The following is a 17,637-nucleotide window of genomic DNA, read 5'->3' on the forward strand; positions in this document are numbered from 1 at the left end:
TCTGCAAAACATATAACAAATGTAAAATGAGTAGATTATTTGGAAAAAAAAAGAATGAAAATGATTTATCTACACTTGGCATGTGGAAAATATTTATAACTTTCTTAATAATAAATGGAAGAATCATATCTTATAATTGCATATTTTTATTGTATACTGATAATTTGATGATATATCTTTGGCGATGAGCTCCAAGTCTGAGTTTAAAAGGCCTCCCTGGCATCATCCTAATTTTTAGCTACCTCCACAGACTGAAGTTGGGATACTGTTTCTTCCAATTGAAAAACGTCAATATTACTTCCAGCTAGAAGAAGAAACATGTTAAAATAAAAGAAAAAACCCAAAAACAAAACAAAACAAATACTTTAAACCTAAACCTGCCAGGAGCATGAATAATTTTAGACTTTGATGCAAGTAACTGAGAAGAGTAAACAATAGTCAAGATCCCAAAGCATATATGTAGAGGCACATATAGTAGCTCTACATATATGTAACGTGGTAACTTTCTATCTGGTGTTGTATTATTAATATATTTTATATTGCAATGTCATTAATTCTAACATTAATGACAAAATAATTGTGGAATTCTCAGAATAGCGAGAAATGCCAACTTAAAGATGCAGAGTATTTTAAACTAAACTCAAAAAGCCAAACTCTACCAAGTTGATATAAACTTCATACACGAATAAGATGAGAGAAAAAAAAGCAAAACGGGCGCAGCTTTAATATGATTGTAAAAGCGATGCTTTTATTTTGAAAAGTAAGCGGCGGAAGTTATTCTTCAGGTGACAAGGGAATATGAGCAAGTAAAAGTTGGAGAGAATCCTGGTATTTGACAGGTTTTTTTTTTACTTTCAACCTGTTGTGTTTTTATTATTTAATAGGGCCACGGTAGCGCTGCTCGGTGGTAATTTAACTAAGGCAGAGAGGTTTCCTGGATGTGAAGGAAGCTAACCAGGCGAAGACAGTTTCGTTTTCGATTCGTCTTGAAGTCTCCGTCTGAATAGTTTTTTTTTTTTTTTTCCTAACCAAGAAGCATGGCCTCAGAAAAGTATGTTATCTTCTTGATATCAAACAAATGATTGAGCTCGTTTTTATTTTTTCTGCATAGATTTCCGACATGTAATGTAGTTCCTTCTATAAGCACCAGCATAGCGCCATTGTTTTTGTTTTGCTAATCAGTATTTTTAATTTGGTCTGATTTGGCCTCAAGTACTTGATTATTCTTGACAGTTTTTTAATTAATAATTGGTGTTAATCTTGTTGCATGGATGTTAATGCATTGATTACAGTGCTTTACTTTGTAAAAGTATTCTCTTTTGTACATTTTGCCATTATTATGGCACCAGTGATTTATGGTTTTTGACAAAAAATCTGAAACGTGTGGCGTACATTTTTATTCCCCCTCCTTTACTCTGTTACACCTAAATGAAATCTAATGTATCCAGCTCAAGTAAATAGAGCGAATAAAGCCCACCTGTGAGTAATACTTGATAGTAAGGTTTTTCTTTTTAATGTCTGAAGCAACCAAGCAGCAGGAAGCGATGTGGAAGAGGAGGAGAAGTACAAGAAACCCCCCTCCAGTTATGGTTCGATGAAGAGCGACAGTGATGAGATGGGGGAGAAGGAGGACTATGAGGAGGAAGGAGGAGGAGGTGAAATGGTGTTTTTAGCACCACCAGATCCTCTCGTTATTCCAGTTGTTGGGTAATTTTCAGCATATTAAAGCTTTGTCCCAACCTGTTTGTCTTAGCATTTTAGTGCATGAGATTCACATTATGTCTTTCCTGTCCTTCGCTTTGCTGTGTGTTCAGGCTGGTTTAATGTGGGAATAGGCTGGTGCCAGGTTATAGTTCAATGTTAGTTCATATAGTTCATTTTTACAAATGCCAACACACACCATTCCTAATTCTTTTGACGGCTAATGCTTTTAAAGTAAATCTTGTAAACCAATCAGGTGTATCATAACATTATGACTTACATAGCTGATGGTGTTGTGGTCCTCCCTTTGCTGCTAGAACAACCCAACCTGGAGAGCCATGGGCTCCACTAGACAGCTGGAGAAGTCCTTTAAGCTGTAAACTGAGGCCTCCATGAATCAGAGTTGATAGTTTAGCTGATGTCACATACACTCATGTGGATGCACTTCCCATGTGCATCAGTGAGCCTTGGCCACCTATAACCCTATCACCACTAACAGAACTGTTCCTTTCATTGATTGCTTAAGATGGATACTGATTCCTGAAGGCTGGGAAGACCCACTCTGACCCAGTTGTTGAGCCCTCACAGTTCGGCCCTTACCAAACTCACTTAGATAATCGTACTTGTCCGTTTTTCCTGCCTCTGGGTGCCAAGTACAAGAGATAATCAGTGCTATTCCCCTTTATTAGCGAGTGGTCATAATGTTATTCTTGATTGGTGAATAAAGTCTTAAAATGTCTTTCATACTTTTTTCAAAATAAATGCTTGACCCTGTCTAAACAAAGAAATGCTGAAACTTAACAATAACCAAAGTTGAAACCTCCAAACATTTATATATTGTGTTATGATCTAGTAAAGTTAAATACCTGCACTTGACAAGTGGTATTATAGTAGTAATTTCTTTGTGGATTGGACTTTTTTTGTGATGTTTTGAGGATTTTCAGCATAATGTTTAATGTTGAGTTTTTGGCATTAAAATGTCTTAATTTCTTTAAATCTGCTTACAATTCTGTCTTGAGTCATTCCTCTTTCAGTCTGGGTCAATTCACTATGTTGCAAAATCGTGCGCTCCCTTTATTCCCATTCTTTAACATTTTAACCCCACCTTTTTACATTTTGTACCATGTAAAAAAACATTTTTTCAGTTGTTAAACATTTTTAAAAATTTGAGATAAATAATCATAAAAATGCTCAAATCTTGCATATGAATACATTTTATTGCATATTATTTTCTGAGTATCTTATATTACACCTAATATGCAGTGAGTTTGGGTCTGATCTGTATTTGGGCCCGTCGATCTAGGCTGCTTTGACAGCTAATGATTTCAATTTTATATTCCTTAGTTTACACAATTACACAATCCAGTATTAGGTGGGAAGTGTTAGCTAGTAACAGAAGGCCATTTTGGTTTGACCGGGGGTCCTGATCTGTCATATTTTATCAGAGTTAACTTTTTTTTATTTTTTATTGTTTAAAACCATAATGAATAAAAATACCAGGAAAAATAACCCGAGCTACTAAAGTCTAGTCTAAAGTAAAGACATACAAGGATAAGAAATAGTTTGTTTACGGTTGCAACATAGAAGTTGGAGGGGTGGGGTTGTTATGAATTGGTGAAAGAGTGAAATGACCTGTAACCTTTTTCTGCATACAACTGTCGCTACTTTGTTACCAGCAGCCTGTTACAAACGCACAATTTGTTCCCATTTCTTAAGTTTGAGTAAGAAGATGTTATCATTTTAACAAGGTTTTTTCTAAATATTTCTCAGTTGAAAACCTGGCATACTTCAGACAATGAACAGTTCCTGTCACTGGAGGCCTTTTCTGTTTCTTAAATCCCTGATTTTTTTGTCCCTTTTCCACAGGCTCTACGTGGACCAGCTCCACTCCACTCAGCCCATTTTGTGAGCATTTCCATTATCTGTTTTTCTACCCGGTACCTGCTTTTTTTTAAAACCTACACAGCAGGTCTGACCGTGGCTGAGTAGAAACTACATGTGACGTAAACAGACTGCTGTTCACTGATTGGTCATGGGACCAGGAGAAATGAGAAGGTTTTTGGTAGTGCAGGGAAAAAGTTAACACTCAAGAGCGACAACAATAATATTAAGGACCACAATGGCTGGAACGGGTCAAATCCAAATATAATTTTACTATTTACAAATCATAAACCATGCCCGAAGAAAAGAAAAGAAAAATGACACATTAGCTTTCTGAATTTTATTAACGTCCTAAACCAGTTGATCACACATAAAATCAGCTGTTAATTTTCCCCCAAAACACGCAAAAATCACGAAACAGCGTGTTTGGTTTGGAAATGTATTGATGGTCCTGAAGCGAACCCACGTCTGCAGCAGGAGGGACCAGGCAGAGAGCAGCTGCCCGTAATCAGACTGCCTGCATGGGTTCAAACAGGAGGTGAGACCCCGCTGAATCCACGGAGCATGAATATCCAGTTTACTCGTGTTTCTCCCTTCCCGCCAGGTCATTATTGTAAATAAGAATCTGTTCTTAATAACGTACCTGTTTAAATAAAGGTTAAAAAAATAAATAAAACTAACTTCATCGCCGTCAAAATCCGCGGTTTAGCGCTTTAAAGTCCTTGTCCTCATTATTGCCATGGATGAGACAAAAACGTCCTCATAAAGCCCAAAACTTCTTGCCACACCCCCTTCACATCAGAACCACGTAGCCTTATTTTAGAAGTTCTGGCTAGGCTGTATTTCAGATAATCATCCTAGTGTAGTATTATATATGTGAAAAAAAAACATAAGACTCGCATACAATAATGCAAACATTATTAGCATTTTGTTTATGTTTTTATTTTATATTTTTTTATCGTTTCACACAGATTAACAATGTCACACAGCAACGGTAATAGAGGCACAACGCACTACACTGACGGCTGGAGGCGGGGCTTCAAGCCATAGCTCCAGCTGTCAGTGGGTCAATGAAAACACAACCGGTTCTGTGCCGAGTGAAGCTGGAACCTTCAATAGACAAGAAGCATTTGAGGCAACTAACCTGATTTTGAAACCTTCTTCAGGTTTTGTTTTAATCAGAGAAATATTTTGCAGGCCTCAGATGATGCCGTCCCAGTATACAGAGACTCTCTGCACTGAAACCACGGAGCAGACCAAACCACCAGGCGCGATGGTCATTGAAACAGGGTGAAGAAAACACAAACTTATAACTGTTATACAGATGGGTCAAATGTGGAGTTTTCTATAGCTTGACTGTTGATCTATTTATCAAAATAAACGTATTTCTATTTCACGTAAATAACCAAAAAGGTCTAAAACAGCTTTTCTCTCTCAGCTCTTCAGATATAGAAGATATGACAGAAGATGAACTGGAGGATGAGGATGAAATGTTGGTAACATGTTCTCCAGAACCTCCTGAGCCCCTTGAAATGGAAGGTTTGACTCAGTCTGATGAAAACAGCCAGCCAGGAAGACTGGACCCAGAACTGGATCTGCCTCATATATTCAAAGTTTGTGCAATTTAATCAGTTTTTACCACCAAACATTACCATCAGTTGTTGAGATGAGCATTTGAAATAATTTACACCTTCCCTAAAATCTTTTTATTAGCTGTCCTCTTTTTTTTAAATTATTATTTCTTTCCAGTGACGAGTTAAATTAGAGAACATGTATTTATCCTAAAGAAATACAGATGTGCTCCTTGTTATAGGCGACATGTTAACATCTGTTCCTTCTCTGTCTGAAGACCATCCAGAATGTTCTAACCCGGCTCAGCAGTCAGGAGCTGTTCAAGTTTAAGATGTGGTTTAACAAATGGGAGCCCATTAACCTCCTGCAGCAAGTCATGGACGGAGATCTTCTTGACTTTGTGGACAAAGTCATTGAGCTTTATGGTAAGAAAATACTGCCATGATGTGGGACAGGTGGAGCTCAAAACTGGGAATGAAGCAGATTTTTAATTTATTTAGCTGCTGCTGTAGTTGTAATGTCATTGGCAATAGCATGCACTTATTTACAGACATGGATAGATACATGTAGCGCCCATCACCTGCTCACTCATCTGATTTTGCATGCATGGTGTGTTGTTCAGGTCTGGATAAAGCCCTGTCAAAAACCATAAGCACGCTTGAAAGCATGGACAAGAAGGAGGAGGCAGAAGAACTGAAGCAAACGTGCCAGAAAGGTGAGACAGTGCCTGATTGATTCTTTTTGAAGAAAGATCACAGTACACCAATTATATTGCAAGCAGCCCTTTAAAATATGCCAGATTTATCCCATTTATAACCGAGCATCCAGTGTTTTTTTTAGTGAGGTCTAGGTCTGAAGTTGCAGGAGGTGCTGGGAAAGGACTGAGCTTAATTTAGGATCCAAATTTAGCACGCATCATTTTTTAAATTTGCTTCTGTTTTCTCCACCAACAGCAATTTTTCATTTTTACCTGAGAAGCACTTTATTCCGAAAATGCCAAGTCCTCCACGAGGGGGTGGCTCGAGCCGGAAAGCAAAAACTCCTGAATGAGGTCTACGTGGAGCCTCAGATTTCCACCTGTGGTTTTGGAGGAGTTGACCCCACTCATGAGATCTTAGCACAACCCCTGACACCCCTCCAAGTCCCTAGCGAGGACACGTTTGTTGCCTTGAACAACCTGTTCCGACTACAGAAAGAAGACGGCTCACCGGTGAGGACAGTAGTGACCATGGGGGTTCCAGGATCCGGGATGTCTGTCTCCGTGGCAAAGTTCTCACTAGACTGGGCACAGCAGCATGCCAATAGGGTGAGAATCAACACAAACACTCTTTTAATTAGAACAGATGCTGGAATTTGTTGGTGATAGACCAACAGAAAGTGGTGTATAAATGTAAAATAGAAAGACAACATACATGGTTTTTACCATTTTGTTTTACCCTTTTATTCCCTTGTATTCAGCCCCCTGACTCAGTACTTTGTAGAACCGCCATTCGCTGCAGTTACAGCTACAAGTCTTTTTAGTACGTCTTTACCAGCTTTGCACATCCAGGGACTGAAATATTTGACCATTCTTCTTTGCAACTCGTGCTCAGACAGATGTGGTGTTGGGTGTCTGTGAGCATCAATTTTCAAGTCATGCTCTCAGTTGTCAATTGGAGTAAGTTCTGAACTTTGACTGGGCCATTATAACACAATATGATTTGATCTAAGTTATTCCATTATACTAGCTCTATGTTTAAGGCTACATCCATCTTCTTAATTGAAGAATTGCAAGGAAAAGCCATTGTTGTCCTGCTTTCAATTTCCCGCAAAGAGGCGTCACATTTTCTATTTAATTTCAACAGAATATCTACTTGGTTTGAGGTGATCCACTGAAATTCACTGCTAATATCTGCTAATATCTGAACATTTTCTTAACTTTGCTTGTGAATAACCTTTTTTATTTCTGTTGTCCTTCATTCCTCTCTGTAGCAGTGTGCATCGTTTGTTTTCTATTCTATTAGTGTGCATTTGCTTAAAATTATATATTAATTAACCAAACCACATATGTAGTTTCTTTTCTTGTAAATAACTCTGAAAAATGTTTTTTTTTTTTTGTTTGATTGTTTGTCGATTTCTTTTTTTTTTTTTTTTTTGGAAATTAAGCTCATTTTTGGTTCTGATAATGTCTCCTCAGGATCTGCAGTACATCATCAAACTTTCGTTCCAAGGTTTGCATTATTTGCGCAATAGAAACAATCCTCAAGAGGAAATGTCCATGGCTGCCGTAATGAAATATTACCACGCTCCTTTGAATGATCTTAAGTTGCTGGAGGAAGAAAACTCCAGATTTCTCATCATAATGGATTGTTTTGATTGCTACCAGGAGACTCTGGACTGGCAGGTATTACATCTGCACACATATGGGAGCATCTCCATAAATCAACAAAACATTTATTACAATAATTATGTTTGTATTTCAAAAACTAGATTTATGATAAGTGTTTTTTCTGTTAAATGTTATGATAATTGCTTACAGCAAATGAAGAAACAAACCTGGTTCTCAGAAAATGTCAAGTTAGCAGTCTTCCTCACGGCTGAGCGAGTTGTTAAGGCCATATAAATAGTAGTGAATCTGTGATTTTCACTTTCTGAATTTAATCCCTGGTAACGTTCAAAAATAATCTAGAAAAAACCCCATTTAAATAACAATAATTGTTCTGGTGTAAATAAAATTTTTTATGTTATGATTTGAAGGTTTTCAAAGATTTACTTATGGAAATTAAAATTGAGTGGATTACAATTTGAAATCTGGAGATTGTTTGAAACGTTTGAAAGTTTTTTTCATACCTGCAGAACACTCCGGTGATAAATGACAACCAAACCAAAGCACCTATAGATGCCCTGGTTGTTAACATCATCCGAGGGACCTTGCTTCGTGGTGCGTGCGTCTGGATCCTGGGAAGGCGAGCAGCGGTCTCACAGATACCGTCTGAGTTTATAGATGCCGTCACTGAGCTGCAGGGTTTTACGTGGGTTGTTTCTTTTATTTGTCAAATGAAAACCCCGCTTTGCGTCTACTTGTTGGCTCCTTCTTGACCCTTTTCTCTATCTTCTACAGTGATGAGATGAAAGACGAGTATCTGACCAAACGCTTTCCTGATGCCAATCTGGCGACAAACATTGTGAGACATTACAAGCATGTGCCGATGATTCGGATTCTTGCCCGCCATCCGTTTTTCTGCTGGATGGTGGCCAAATTATTCAGCGGCAGCTTCCAGTATCAGGGCTATGGGGCCAATCATCCCAGACTGACACCGTTTCTTATCCACTATATGATCATTCAGACCAATCGGAGGCTAAGGTTCTACTACAAAAAGAAAGACAATGAGCTGGTATTGTACACCTGTGTATAAATGCTGTCTCTTACAGTCTTGCTTTCATTATTAGAGTTTGTAATGTCCTTTTTCTGCCCTGTTTTCATGTAGAGATGGACCGACACAGAGAAGCAGTTGCTGACGAGGTTGGGGAAGATGGCCTTCAAGATGCTGGAGATGAACACCTGCGTATTCATTGAAGAGGATTTGAAGGAGGTTGATCTGCAGCTGACCGAGGTGGTGATATTCTCAGGCTTGTGCACTGAGCTCAATCCTGCAGCCTTCTCTGGTAGAAGGACGTTCTGCTTCTCTCACTTCACCATTCAGGTAAAACACCCTATCTTGTCTGTATATACTGCGTAACTAATGATTCAGCAGCAATTTACCGCCTTACATTGTAAATTGTTGCTGACTGACGCACCAGTCAGTGTGTCAGTTTACCCTTGATTAGTATTGTGAAGTTGAAACAGTTCTCAAAGTTGAAAACTTTCCATGAGAATTAACTGGGATTTGTGGGAAGAAATCTAGTAGGTAAAATATTGGAAGATTGGTCTGAAATAGGAATTGTTTTAAATATAATCTTGATTAAAACAACTAGATTTCATGCAAGTATACCAAGGCTTTGGGAGGCACTCTCAGGTGTCAAGAGGAAGGTTATTTTTGATGCAGCTCATTTAATTCTTAGGTAAATATGGAAAGGTTTAGTTGCCTTTCTACTGTTTGTCTAGATGACAGCGGCGCACGTTTTCTCTAAAAATGGCACAATTTAGAAACAGGTTCCAGAGTGTCATGGTTTGAAAATGTCCCGGCCTCCCTTGTCGTGCAGACGGGTACAATTAGAATATTTCTCACGTTGAAGCCTTGGCTCATGTGCAGTATGCCTAAAATCAGCGGAAATTAATGCACTCAAACTGTGGGGGAAATCTACTACCAAAATTCAAGAGCACATATTTTCAATTTAAGAGCAGGATTTCAGACAGCGTCACACCTAGCAACGGTTTCAACCACACCTCCTCACTAAGATAGGAAGTTTTGTTCTGTCATTGATTAGAGTCGCTCTCAGCAGCGAACTGAATCACTGCTGTGGCTTAGATAGGAGCTCTCTGAGAGGACTCTGAGAATCTTTGTTAAAAGCTGGCCCTGATTTCTTTCAAATATATTCTGTTCTCTCTGAAATCTTCGTTTACGCGCTCAGATTTGCACAGATATTTTCTCCTTCCGCTTGCCACCTCCTCCGGAGCAAACTTGCTCTCTGCACGGATCAAAAATCCTCAAAAATTGTAAATAATTTTTTTTAATTTAGATTCAGAATATTAGGTCATAGTAGACCACCTGGAACCTCTAGGTAGTCCAGGTAGAAAGCCTCATTCTTCTTGCTGGGGTTGTCTATCTTCTTCAGTGGATGCAGGCTCTGGTGACTTTGACCCCTTTTTCTATAAAATCTTCCCAAAGATGTCGTTTAAATGTTTGTCTTTTCTGCCATTATATTTCAGTCCCTTAAAGCCAACAAAACACATCTCTTTGCATATTTTACCCTTTTATTGCAACAAATAGCCCAGAGATTGCTTTAACTCCCAAACAAATTGCAGTATCTGCTTTCCCCAAAAAGGTGGCGCTGCCACCTGAGGGAAAGGGAGGCGATGTGACATTAAGGCCAGCTATGACATTTGTGAAAACTGCAGCTAGACGTAACTTCTTGCATAAAAAAACACTCCTAACCAATCTCTCCTTTTTCTCTCCTTTAGGAGTTCATGGCTGCTCTCTACATCTTCTTGATGTTCTACATTGAATCTAGGAACGTTCTGGATACTGGCTTCTGGCAGATGCCCAAGTTCCTCTCATCCAGAAACAACAGCAAATCAGCTGCAGGCCTTGTGCAGTGCGCTGTGGATCGGACGCTGAGCTCCCAGCTGGGACGCTATGACATGTTCCTACGTTACCTGTGTGGCTTGCTTTCCCCACACTGCCACTACAGCCTGCTCAGAGGCTTCCTGTATTCACACAACACCCCAAAGGTGGAGGGACTGGCTGAGGTGCAGCAGCTGCTCGAGCAGTCCGCCCAGACCGCTCCTGAAGATAGGGTGATGAACTTGCATGAGTGCCTTAGAGAGATGACCCAGGAAGATGACTGAGCTGAGAGTAACACATATAATTTGATTTCAATAAGAAATTATATAAAAACAGGATGTTGGAAATTAAGGACAATGACATTGATGGCAAAAATTAAAGCACTTCTTGTTTTTGTTGGCATGAAACAAAAATACTGAAGTTCTTCAGGTGCACCTAACTGCATAAAAAAACCTACTCAGAGCACCTGCTTTTTTGTCTAATTGTTGCCATTTTTCATTTCAGTCTGGTGCTAACATATTTATTTCAAATCATTTTTATCAACATCTTTATAAAAGGTTTCCTGCACACTGAGTGAAATTACACTGTGACTAAAGCACTGGATATAGATGGGACAGATACAAACTGAACAAACCTTTGAGTGTTTGCAGATCGTAGAAAATTGGGCTTTTCTCCCGATGGTTGATTAGCGCTGATAAAATCCAAACACAATATTTACAAGTTCCTCTAAGCATACTAAGGACTTGTCAACCGAGGACCGTACCGATCATGGAAGTTCATTTTGAGTGTCCACATGAGGGTCAATTTAACATCATGTAGATTTTTGGTTTCAATTCCTAACATTTCAGTTCTGTATTGCCTGGCAGAATACATAATATGAAACATGTCAAATAATGCATCCATTGCAACATAAATAGGACTTGCAGCCATGGCTCATTTGCAGGCTCCATCATTTGGACTTTTGACCAAAGCTACACATCTAAACTAACAAAAGTTGGTAACCGTGTGAGAAAGTATTCACAAATAACAGAACTCCCAGCATTGTTTTTTGGTCTTCTTCCCTATGTTTTTCTAAAGTTTAAACATGGATAAATATCAAATTATTCTTTTTTATATATTTTGTTCAGCTTTTACTTGTGTGCAGAGTTCAGAAACTGCATATGTTCAGCCCTTGTGTTCATCAGTACGACATACATTTTGTATCAGCAGTTTTAGATTTGTTTTGTGTGTTTTTTTGCCCTATTTTTAGCTTTTTGTTGAGTTACAATGGAAAAAATACTTCTATAAAGACATATTGCGTATTTTAGGGTGTGTTCCTCCTGCCTGTCTGGTCTGGTACATCTGAATCAATAAGTCGTGTTGAAAAGAGCAGGTTAGGTTTTCTCAAATGAGAACAAAAGATCTGAACCGAACAAACTTAGATGATGAGGTCCTGCAATAATGAGTAGTCGAAAGGAATCAATCAGATTTTATTTATAGTAAACTAGTGATTTACTGAGGTTAAAAGCAATGCAACAAGAATTCAAGAGTAACACCAGAAAACACTAAACTAAGTAAATACAATTAACTTTTAAGCAATTCTGATTTTTACATAAAATGTAGAACTGATGCCACATGTTCACATACAGTGTATTAAAAAATTTATTGTTACTGTGAGAGCTTCTTTGAGATTCCCAGAATTATTTCTATTTGCAAAATTTCAAATTGAGACAATTATTTTAGAGAATTGTTACTTCAAAATCAAAAATGTACATGTTCTAAAGTTCCTCTGCCTTTGAACAATTTGAGAACGCTCAGATGATGTTGCCATAACTTTGTAACTTTGTCTGGTTGGTTAATTGACAACATCCAAGTTAAATGAAGGCACACCTGTGGGTGTATTTTAAAGCAGCATCTCAAAGAAACTGCTTCCTTGTGTGACATCATAGAAAATACGGTTAAATAAGCCAAGGTATCCGCAAGAGGAATTGTGGACTCCCTCACGTCTCCCTGAAGGTGCCATGGTCATGGATTCTGTGCCACAGATATAAATGTGTTTAAAACAAACAGAACTTGTATAGATGCTGGCTACAGCTGGTAGGAGAAAGTCATTATATACAGTGAAATATGTCTCTTCATAGGCTGAGAGGCAACTCAGAGGAAGAAGCCATTACTCCTAATCAACATAAAAATCCAGATTACAGTTTGTGAAAATGTATTCAGAGAGAAATACCTTCATTCTGGAGAAATGTCGTGTGGTCTGATGGAGCTAAACTTGATGTGCTAGGCCATATTAATCATTGTTACATTTTGAGGATAAAAGGGGAGGCTTACAAGCAGAATATCCCAACCGTGAAGTAAAGTACAAATGGCCGCGTCATGTTTTGGGCGTGCTCTACTGCCGGAGGGACTGGACCACCTCACATTTTAGATGTCACCGTGAGGAAAGAGCATTAAGTAGAAATATTGAAGCAGCATATCAATACTTCAGCCACAACTAAGCTTGGGCACCAATGAGTCTTCTAAATGGACAACGAGTCAACGCGAGGATGAAACAGAGCTGTAGAGGTTCACAATTCTCTTCCTGATATCTAACCTGGGTCCTTCTGGTTTTTTTATGAAGTCACACAAGGAAGCATTTTGTTGCCATAAAAAACATCCACATGTCGCCATTTAACTCAAATGTTGTGAAATAACCTAGCAGAAGCTAACAATACCATGACATTATCAGGGCTATCCCAAATTGTTTAAAGGTGTCATTTTGCTCTAAACGTCTGAATTTGAAGAAGGTCATAACACAAATTTCTCCCTTATTATTTGATCATTTAGCAAAAAAAAAAAAATGGCAATCTTGAAAACAGGACAAGTTTGTTCTGTTTGAACATCCGACGGGGGAAAAGAATGTCTTTTTATACAGTGTAAGAAAATATTCGGTTTCAACTTCGCAAAACATGAACAAATGAATGTCAGATCATTTATTTAAGCTCTAGACAAATAGAAGAAGAATAAACCATAACAAAGAATCAAACGAAATAGAATACAGAATAGTAAAAAAACAGATTAAAAATGAAATATGCAATAGTACCCAAAAAAATTACACATACTTGAAATATGATTAAAAGTAGATAAAATTATAACATATAAAAAAATAAAACAGAGCTTCTGAAGTTTGGTGATTTATTTATGTAAATTAAAGTGTCTTTCAGAAGACTAGAAAATAGCCATCAGAAATGGCAATTGAAAAGGGAGAAAAACATTAGTTATTAAAATTCCTTTGGTAAGAAAAACGAAGACAATCGATGTATAGTGTCGTTTTCTAGCGCCACACGGTGTTTACTTTACACCTGAGGAATTGAGAGACAATAGAGAGCATGATTATCATACTTCTTATTGTTAGAAAATAACTGTAGACATCAAATTAGGAAGACCTTTCATTACAAAACAGTTTGATATCGCCTCATGGCTGACTGAACTCAAATACATGCACAGCTTACCTTGGCAGATAAAAGGTAGTTTTTCATGGCAGTTGCCATCCAGCAGCTGGATATTTTGTGACTCTTTAAGCCAGATAATCTTTCCACAGTGGTTGTTCAGGGGGTCAACTGGAAAGCTGCTGTTCCATGTGAGGTATACATCACTAATCCCTGATATCCACTTCCACTCTATGTCGGTGCCAAAGATGGACCGTTCCAATCCGATCCAGACCCCGTTCTGATATTCTGTCTTTTCTTCTAGAAAACTCGTCACCTCCACTTCCAATGTCAGGTTGTTGATTTGAGCCAGAGTGGAATTGAAATTGTGGCAGTGCTGCAAGGCTTTTATCCAACTTTTACTTTCATTGTGAAACATCAGAGGGTTGTCTTTGAGGAAAACAAACAAAAACAAAACATTTCCTTTTTATGTGTATCTTGTTTCATTGATGTCCCCGATAATTGTGTATTTCTTTTTATTCTATCAACTGAACAACAGCTTAAAAATCGAAAGCGTTCCATAAATGGAAAATGTTAAGCAGAACGACAAACCTACCAAGATGTGACTATCTGACTAAACTGATAAGTTGGGCAAGAAGAACATTAATCAGAGAAGCAGCCAAGAGGGCCATAGTAAATCTGGAGAAGCTGATCCACAGCTCAGGTAATCTGTTGACAGGGTAGTTATTAGCTTTGTGCTCTACAAATCTGGCATATATGAAAGACTGGCAAGAAGAAAGACATCTTTGAAAGAAATCTATACGAAGTCCAATTTGTAAATTGGCAAAAGCCATGTAGGAGACAGAGCAAACATGTGGAAGAAGGTGCTCCAGTCAGATGAAACCAAATTTTAGTCTACATGCAAAAGACTGGATGAAAGCATCATGCTACAGGTATGCTTTTTTCGTAAGCTTTTTTTCAGCAAACAGGGAAATATCTCAGAGTTGATGGAACTAAATACATTGTAATACTGGAAAGAAGTTTCAAAACATAATAGTAGCGTGACCCACTGAAAGTCCAGACCTGATACAAATGAAAATCTGGCATAAATAGCTTTTTAAAGATACTGTCCATCTAATCTGACTGAGCATGAGCTATTTGCAAAGAACAAGCAGACAGACATTCAGCCTTTAGATGTGCAATACTGGTAGAGACCTAATGTACCTAATGACTTGGAGCTGTAATTGTAGCAAAAGGTGTTCAGCAAAGTATTAATTGAGTGGGTGAAATACTGATGTTATAGTTGCAGGACTAATATGTTGCATAAAACAGCCTACCTGTTTCATGATCCACACCAATGACTTGTAGCTCATTATTGCCGTTACATTGTACAACTACTTCTGAAGCAGCTGAAAGGTCTGACATTTTCACACTGAGTAGTAACCAAGGAAAGAAAAATGTGTTGTACATTAAATGACAGAAACATGCTCATTAAAAACATGTAAAAAATTAGGTTACAAAAAAAAACAATTACTTTTCTTTACAGTCCTGATTGTTGCTGTTAGTCTGCGAAGGACCTCCCTTCTGTTGACATTTTTTGCACAAAGTGAATTTCTGAGACAGATCTAGATCCTGTAATTCTTGTAAAGAAAATCAGTATCAGTCACATTATTCATTCTAATCATATCTTCACTGTTTTAGGTGTAAATATCAGAGTAGTTTGTCATGAAAAATAAGCAATTTTGATGCTAAGAATTTAAGTATTTATCATTTAACTGTTTGCGACTTTTCTACTTTTTATATTGACATCTAGAGATACAGTTGTAACCAGATAGAAAAGGACAATGTCAGCAGAAACTGTTAAAACTCCTTTACACTTCTTTAATTTTATGGTATAAACGTACAATAAAACTGATTGAGCATAGTATTCTTTAAAGAAATCCACAGAATAGCCCAAAAAGTCAAAACATGCTAACATAAATTTTTGAATATAACGTCCAGAACAATACGTTTCCCCTGCTGTTTTTATTTGAGTATACTTGTTTGAGCAGATGAACGTGGCTCATTTGGGCATCTGATTGGAGCCAAGGCAGAACCAGACTGGTGAAGGTCCACAGTTCTCTTTCTGATTCCTCTAAATTTTCTAATGATGCCACACAAGGAAGCAGTGTGTTTGAAATGTTGCCACAAGTGTGGATATATTTTAGGAGACATATTCTCTAGAATAACTATGCGGCCATTTTATCAAACAGAATTAGAAAAAAAATGGGTAATCCTAATTTATCTAAAACAGGAAAAGTCTGGACTGATCTGATGTCAGACAGTGAGGAGAAAAAATTTTCTGTGTATACAGAGTATGTAAACACCTGGTTTCAGCTGTAGTTCAGAGATAGCAAAATACAGCTGTAGCTTGTAGAACATACCAATTTCTTTATTTATATTGTTGAATGTAATATTAAGGTATGTCCTGGCATCTTCATCAGCACAGTTCCATGGCAGCTCCTTGACTTTCAGTTTGATTTTGTTCTTATCCATAAAGCATGTCAAAATAGCCTTGGCATTTACACATGTGATGATCCATTTATTAGGGCATGTGTTAAGGGGCCCAATTTTTAAATCATTCTTTGTTGAAGAAACTAGCATCTGGAAGGTTGCTAAAAGTAGAAACATACAGTCAGATGTTAGTTATTTCTTTTCACATTCAGTTCCTTATCAAACTGTAAATTGTTCAAATAATGTAAAAACGAATACTTAAAGAAAAATCAACAAAGAAATGTACAATAAAAAACAACAGTGGCATTTCTGGATAATTTCTTTTCATTGTTGCTTTTTTTTTTTTCCAAATGGAGCAGAAAATAACATAGACAGGAATTTAGAAAAAAGGATCAAACTTTGAAATTAAAAATCACATACAATAAACCAAAGCATATATGTAGCAACATACCCAGCAGTTGTAATAGATAAATCCAATGTGCCATGACGTGTCATCTTTTGGAAGACAAAAGAAAAATAAATGGGAAGATTAACTGTCAACTAATGCATGGATGTGTTGTAACATTACAGAGGGAAAAACCCCTTACATAAACAGACCCATCTAATTAATTAGAATATCATTGAAAGGTAAATGTGTTTCACTAACTCCTGTCATTAAGGGAAATAGATTAATTACACATTGACTGATGTTTGCAAGCCTTTATTTTTTGGTAAATATGATGATCTTCCACTTACATTTACAGTTGGTACATCAGACCATTAAAAAAACTTCTTAATACAGAAATGTAGGCTTAATAAAAAGTATGTTTAATACCTGCTTAAAGGTTGTTATTTTCAAAAGGTACTTTTATTATGACAAACGAGTCTCAAAGCATTCTCTAATTGATTGAACATGATTGTATTTATTTGCACTATTGGTAGAAGTTTGACATTTAATAGATAATATTTTCAATTGCATTAAGACGTGAATTCCAAATAAAGCTAAATGCTCACATTTATTTTGTGTTGGGTGTTGTTTTCTCTCTGATGGTATAGGAAATAGTTTTTAGTGCAGTTCTTTAAGATTATTTTAAGTAAGTCTGATAAGTTTAACGTTCTGTAGTTCTTTTATAAACTTACCTGCTCGCTGAGAATTTGCTCTCTGTGTCCAAAATGTGAAAGGAGGGCGGAAAGGACGATGAGCCTGGACCTCAGAGATATTTGCCTCTTCCTCTTTTCGACTGAGTGAATTATTTTGCACATGCAGTGCTGTCTAAAAGGAATGTATTCAAATCCATAAATGCTATCCACTGTCTCATCAATGAGGCTGTTTCTTTTGATCCAGGGTTATTCCAAAGCTAAATGCAGATTTTCAGTAAAAACAGAAGCAAATATATTCAAATCAGTTTTTAAAGAGG

General features: G+C 37.4%; 2 protein-coding genes across 3 annotated transcripts; one reads left to right on the top strand and one right to left on the bottom strand.

The window, feature by feature from the left end:
* Window positions 1-793: 793 nt before the first annotated feature.
* Window positions 794-11,659, top strand: nlrc3l (NLR family, CARD domain containing 3-like). Its single transcript, XM_047392155.1, has 13 exons — window positions 794-1,051; window positions 1,525-1,707; window positions 3,568-3,606; window positions 4,780-4,872; window positions 5,021-5,195; window positions 5,432-5,579; window positions 5,777-5,869; window positions 6,108-6,460; window positions 7,331-7,537; window positions 7,990-8,165; window positions 8,255-8,528; window positions 8,622-8,837; window positions 10,256-11,659. The coding sequence occupies exons 1-13, from the start codon at window positions 1,038-1,040 to the stop codon at window positions 10,640-10,642; spliced, it is 2,358 nt and encodes a 785-aa protein (XP_047248111.1). The 5' UTR covers window positions 794-1,037; the 3' UTR covers window positions 10,643-11,659.
* A 480-nt stretch (window positions 11,660-12,139) lies between these two features.
* LOC124884310 (C-type lectin Cal-like) lies at window positions 12,140-17,637 on the bottom strand. Of its 2 annotated transcripts, XM_047392156.1 has the most exons (5): window positions 17,360-17,637; window positions 16,692-16,735; window positions 16,171-16,401; window positions 13,832-14,197; window positions 12,140-13,681 (listed from the first exon to the last, which is right to left on the bottom strand). In XM_047392156.1, exons 2-5 carry the CDS (start codon window positions 16,723-16,725, stop codon window positions 13,671-13,673), a joined length of 642 nt encoding a protein of 213 aa, XP_047248112.1. In that variant the 5' UTR covers window positions 16,726-16,735; window positions 17,360-17,637; the 3' UTR covers window positions 12,140-13,670. The 2 variants fall into 2 exon arrangements, 1 of the variants encoding a protein (XP_047248112.1); XR_007042416.1 differs by lacking the exon at window positions 17,360-17,637 and having other exon boundaries at window positions 12,140-14,197; window positions 15,085-17,223.

The sequence above is a fragment of the Girardinichthys multiradiatus genome, chromosome 18 (assembly GCF_021462225.1).
Source record: "Girardinichthys multiradiatus isolate DD_20200921_A chromosome 18, DD_fGirMul_XY1, whole genome shotgun sequence".
Lineage (NCBI taxonomy): Eukaryota > Metazoa > Chordata > Actinopteri > Cyprinodontiformes > Goodeidae > Girardinichthys > Girardinichthys multiradiatus.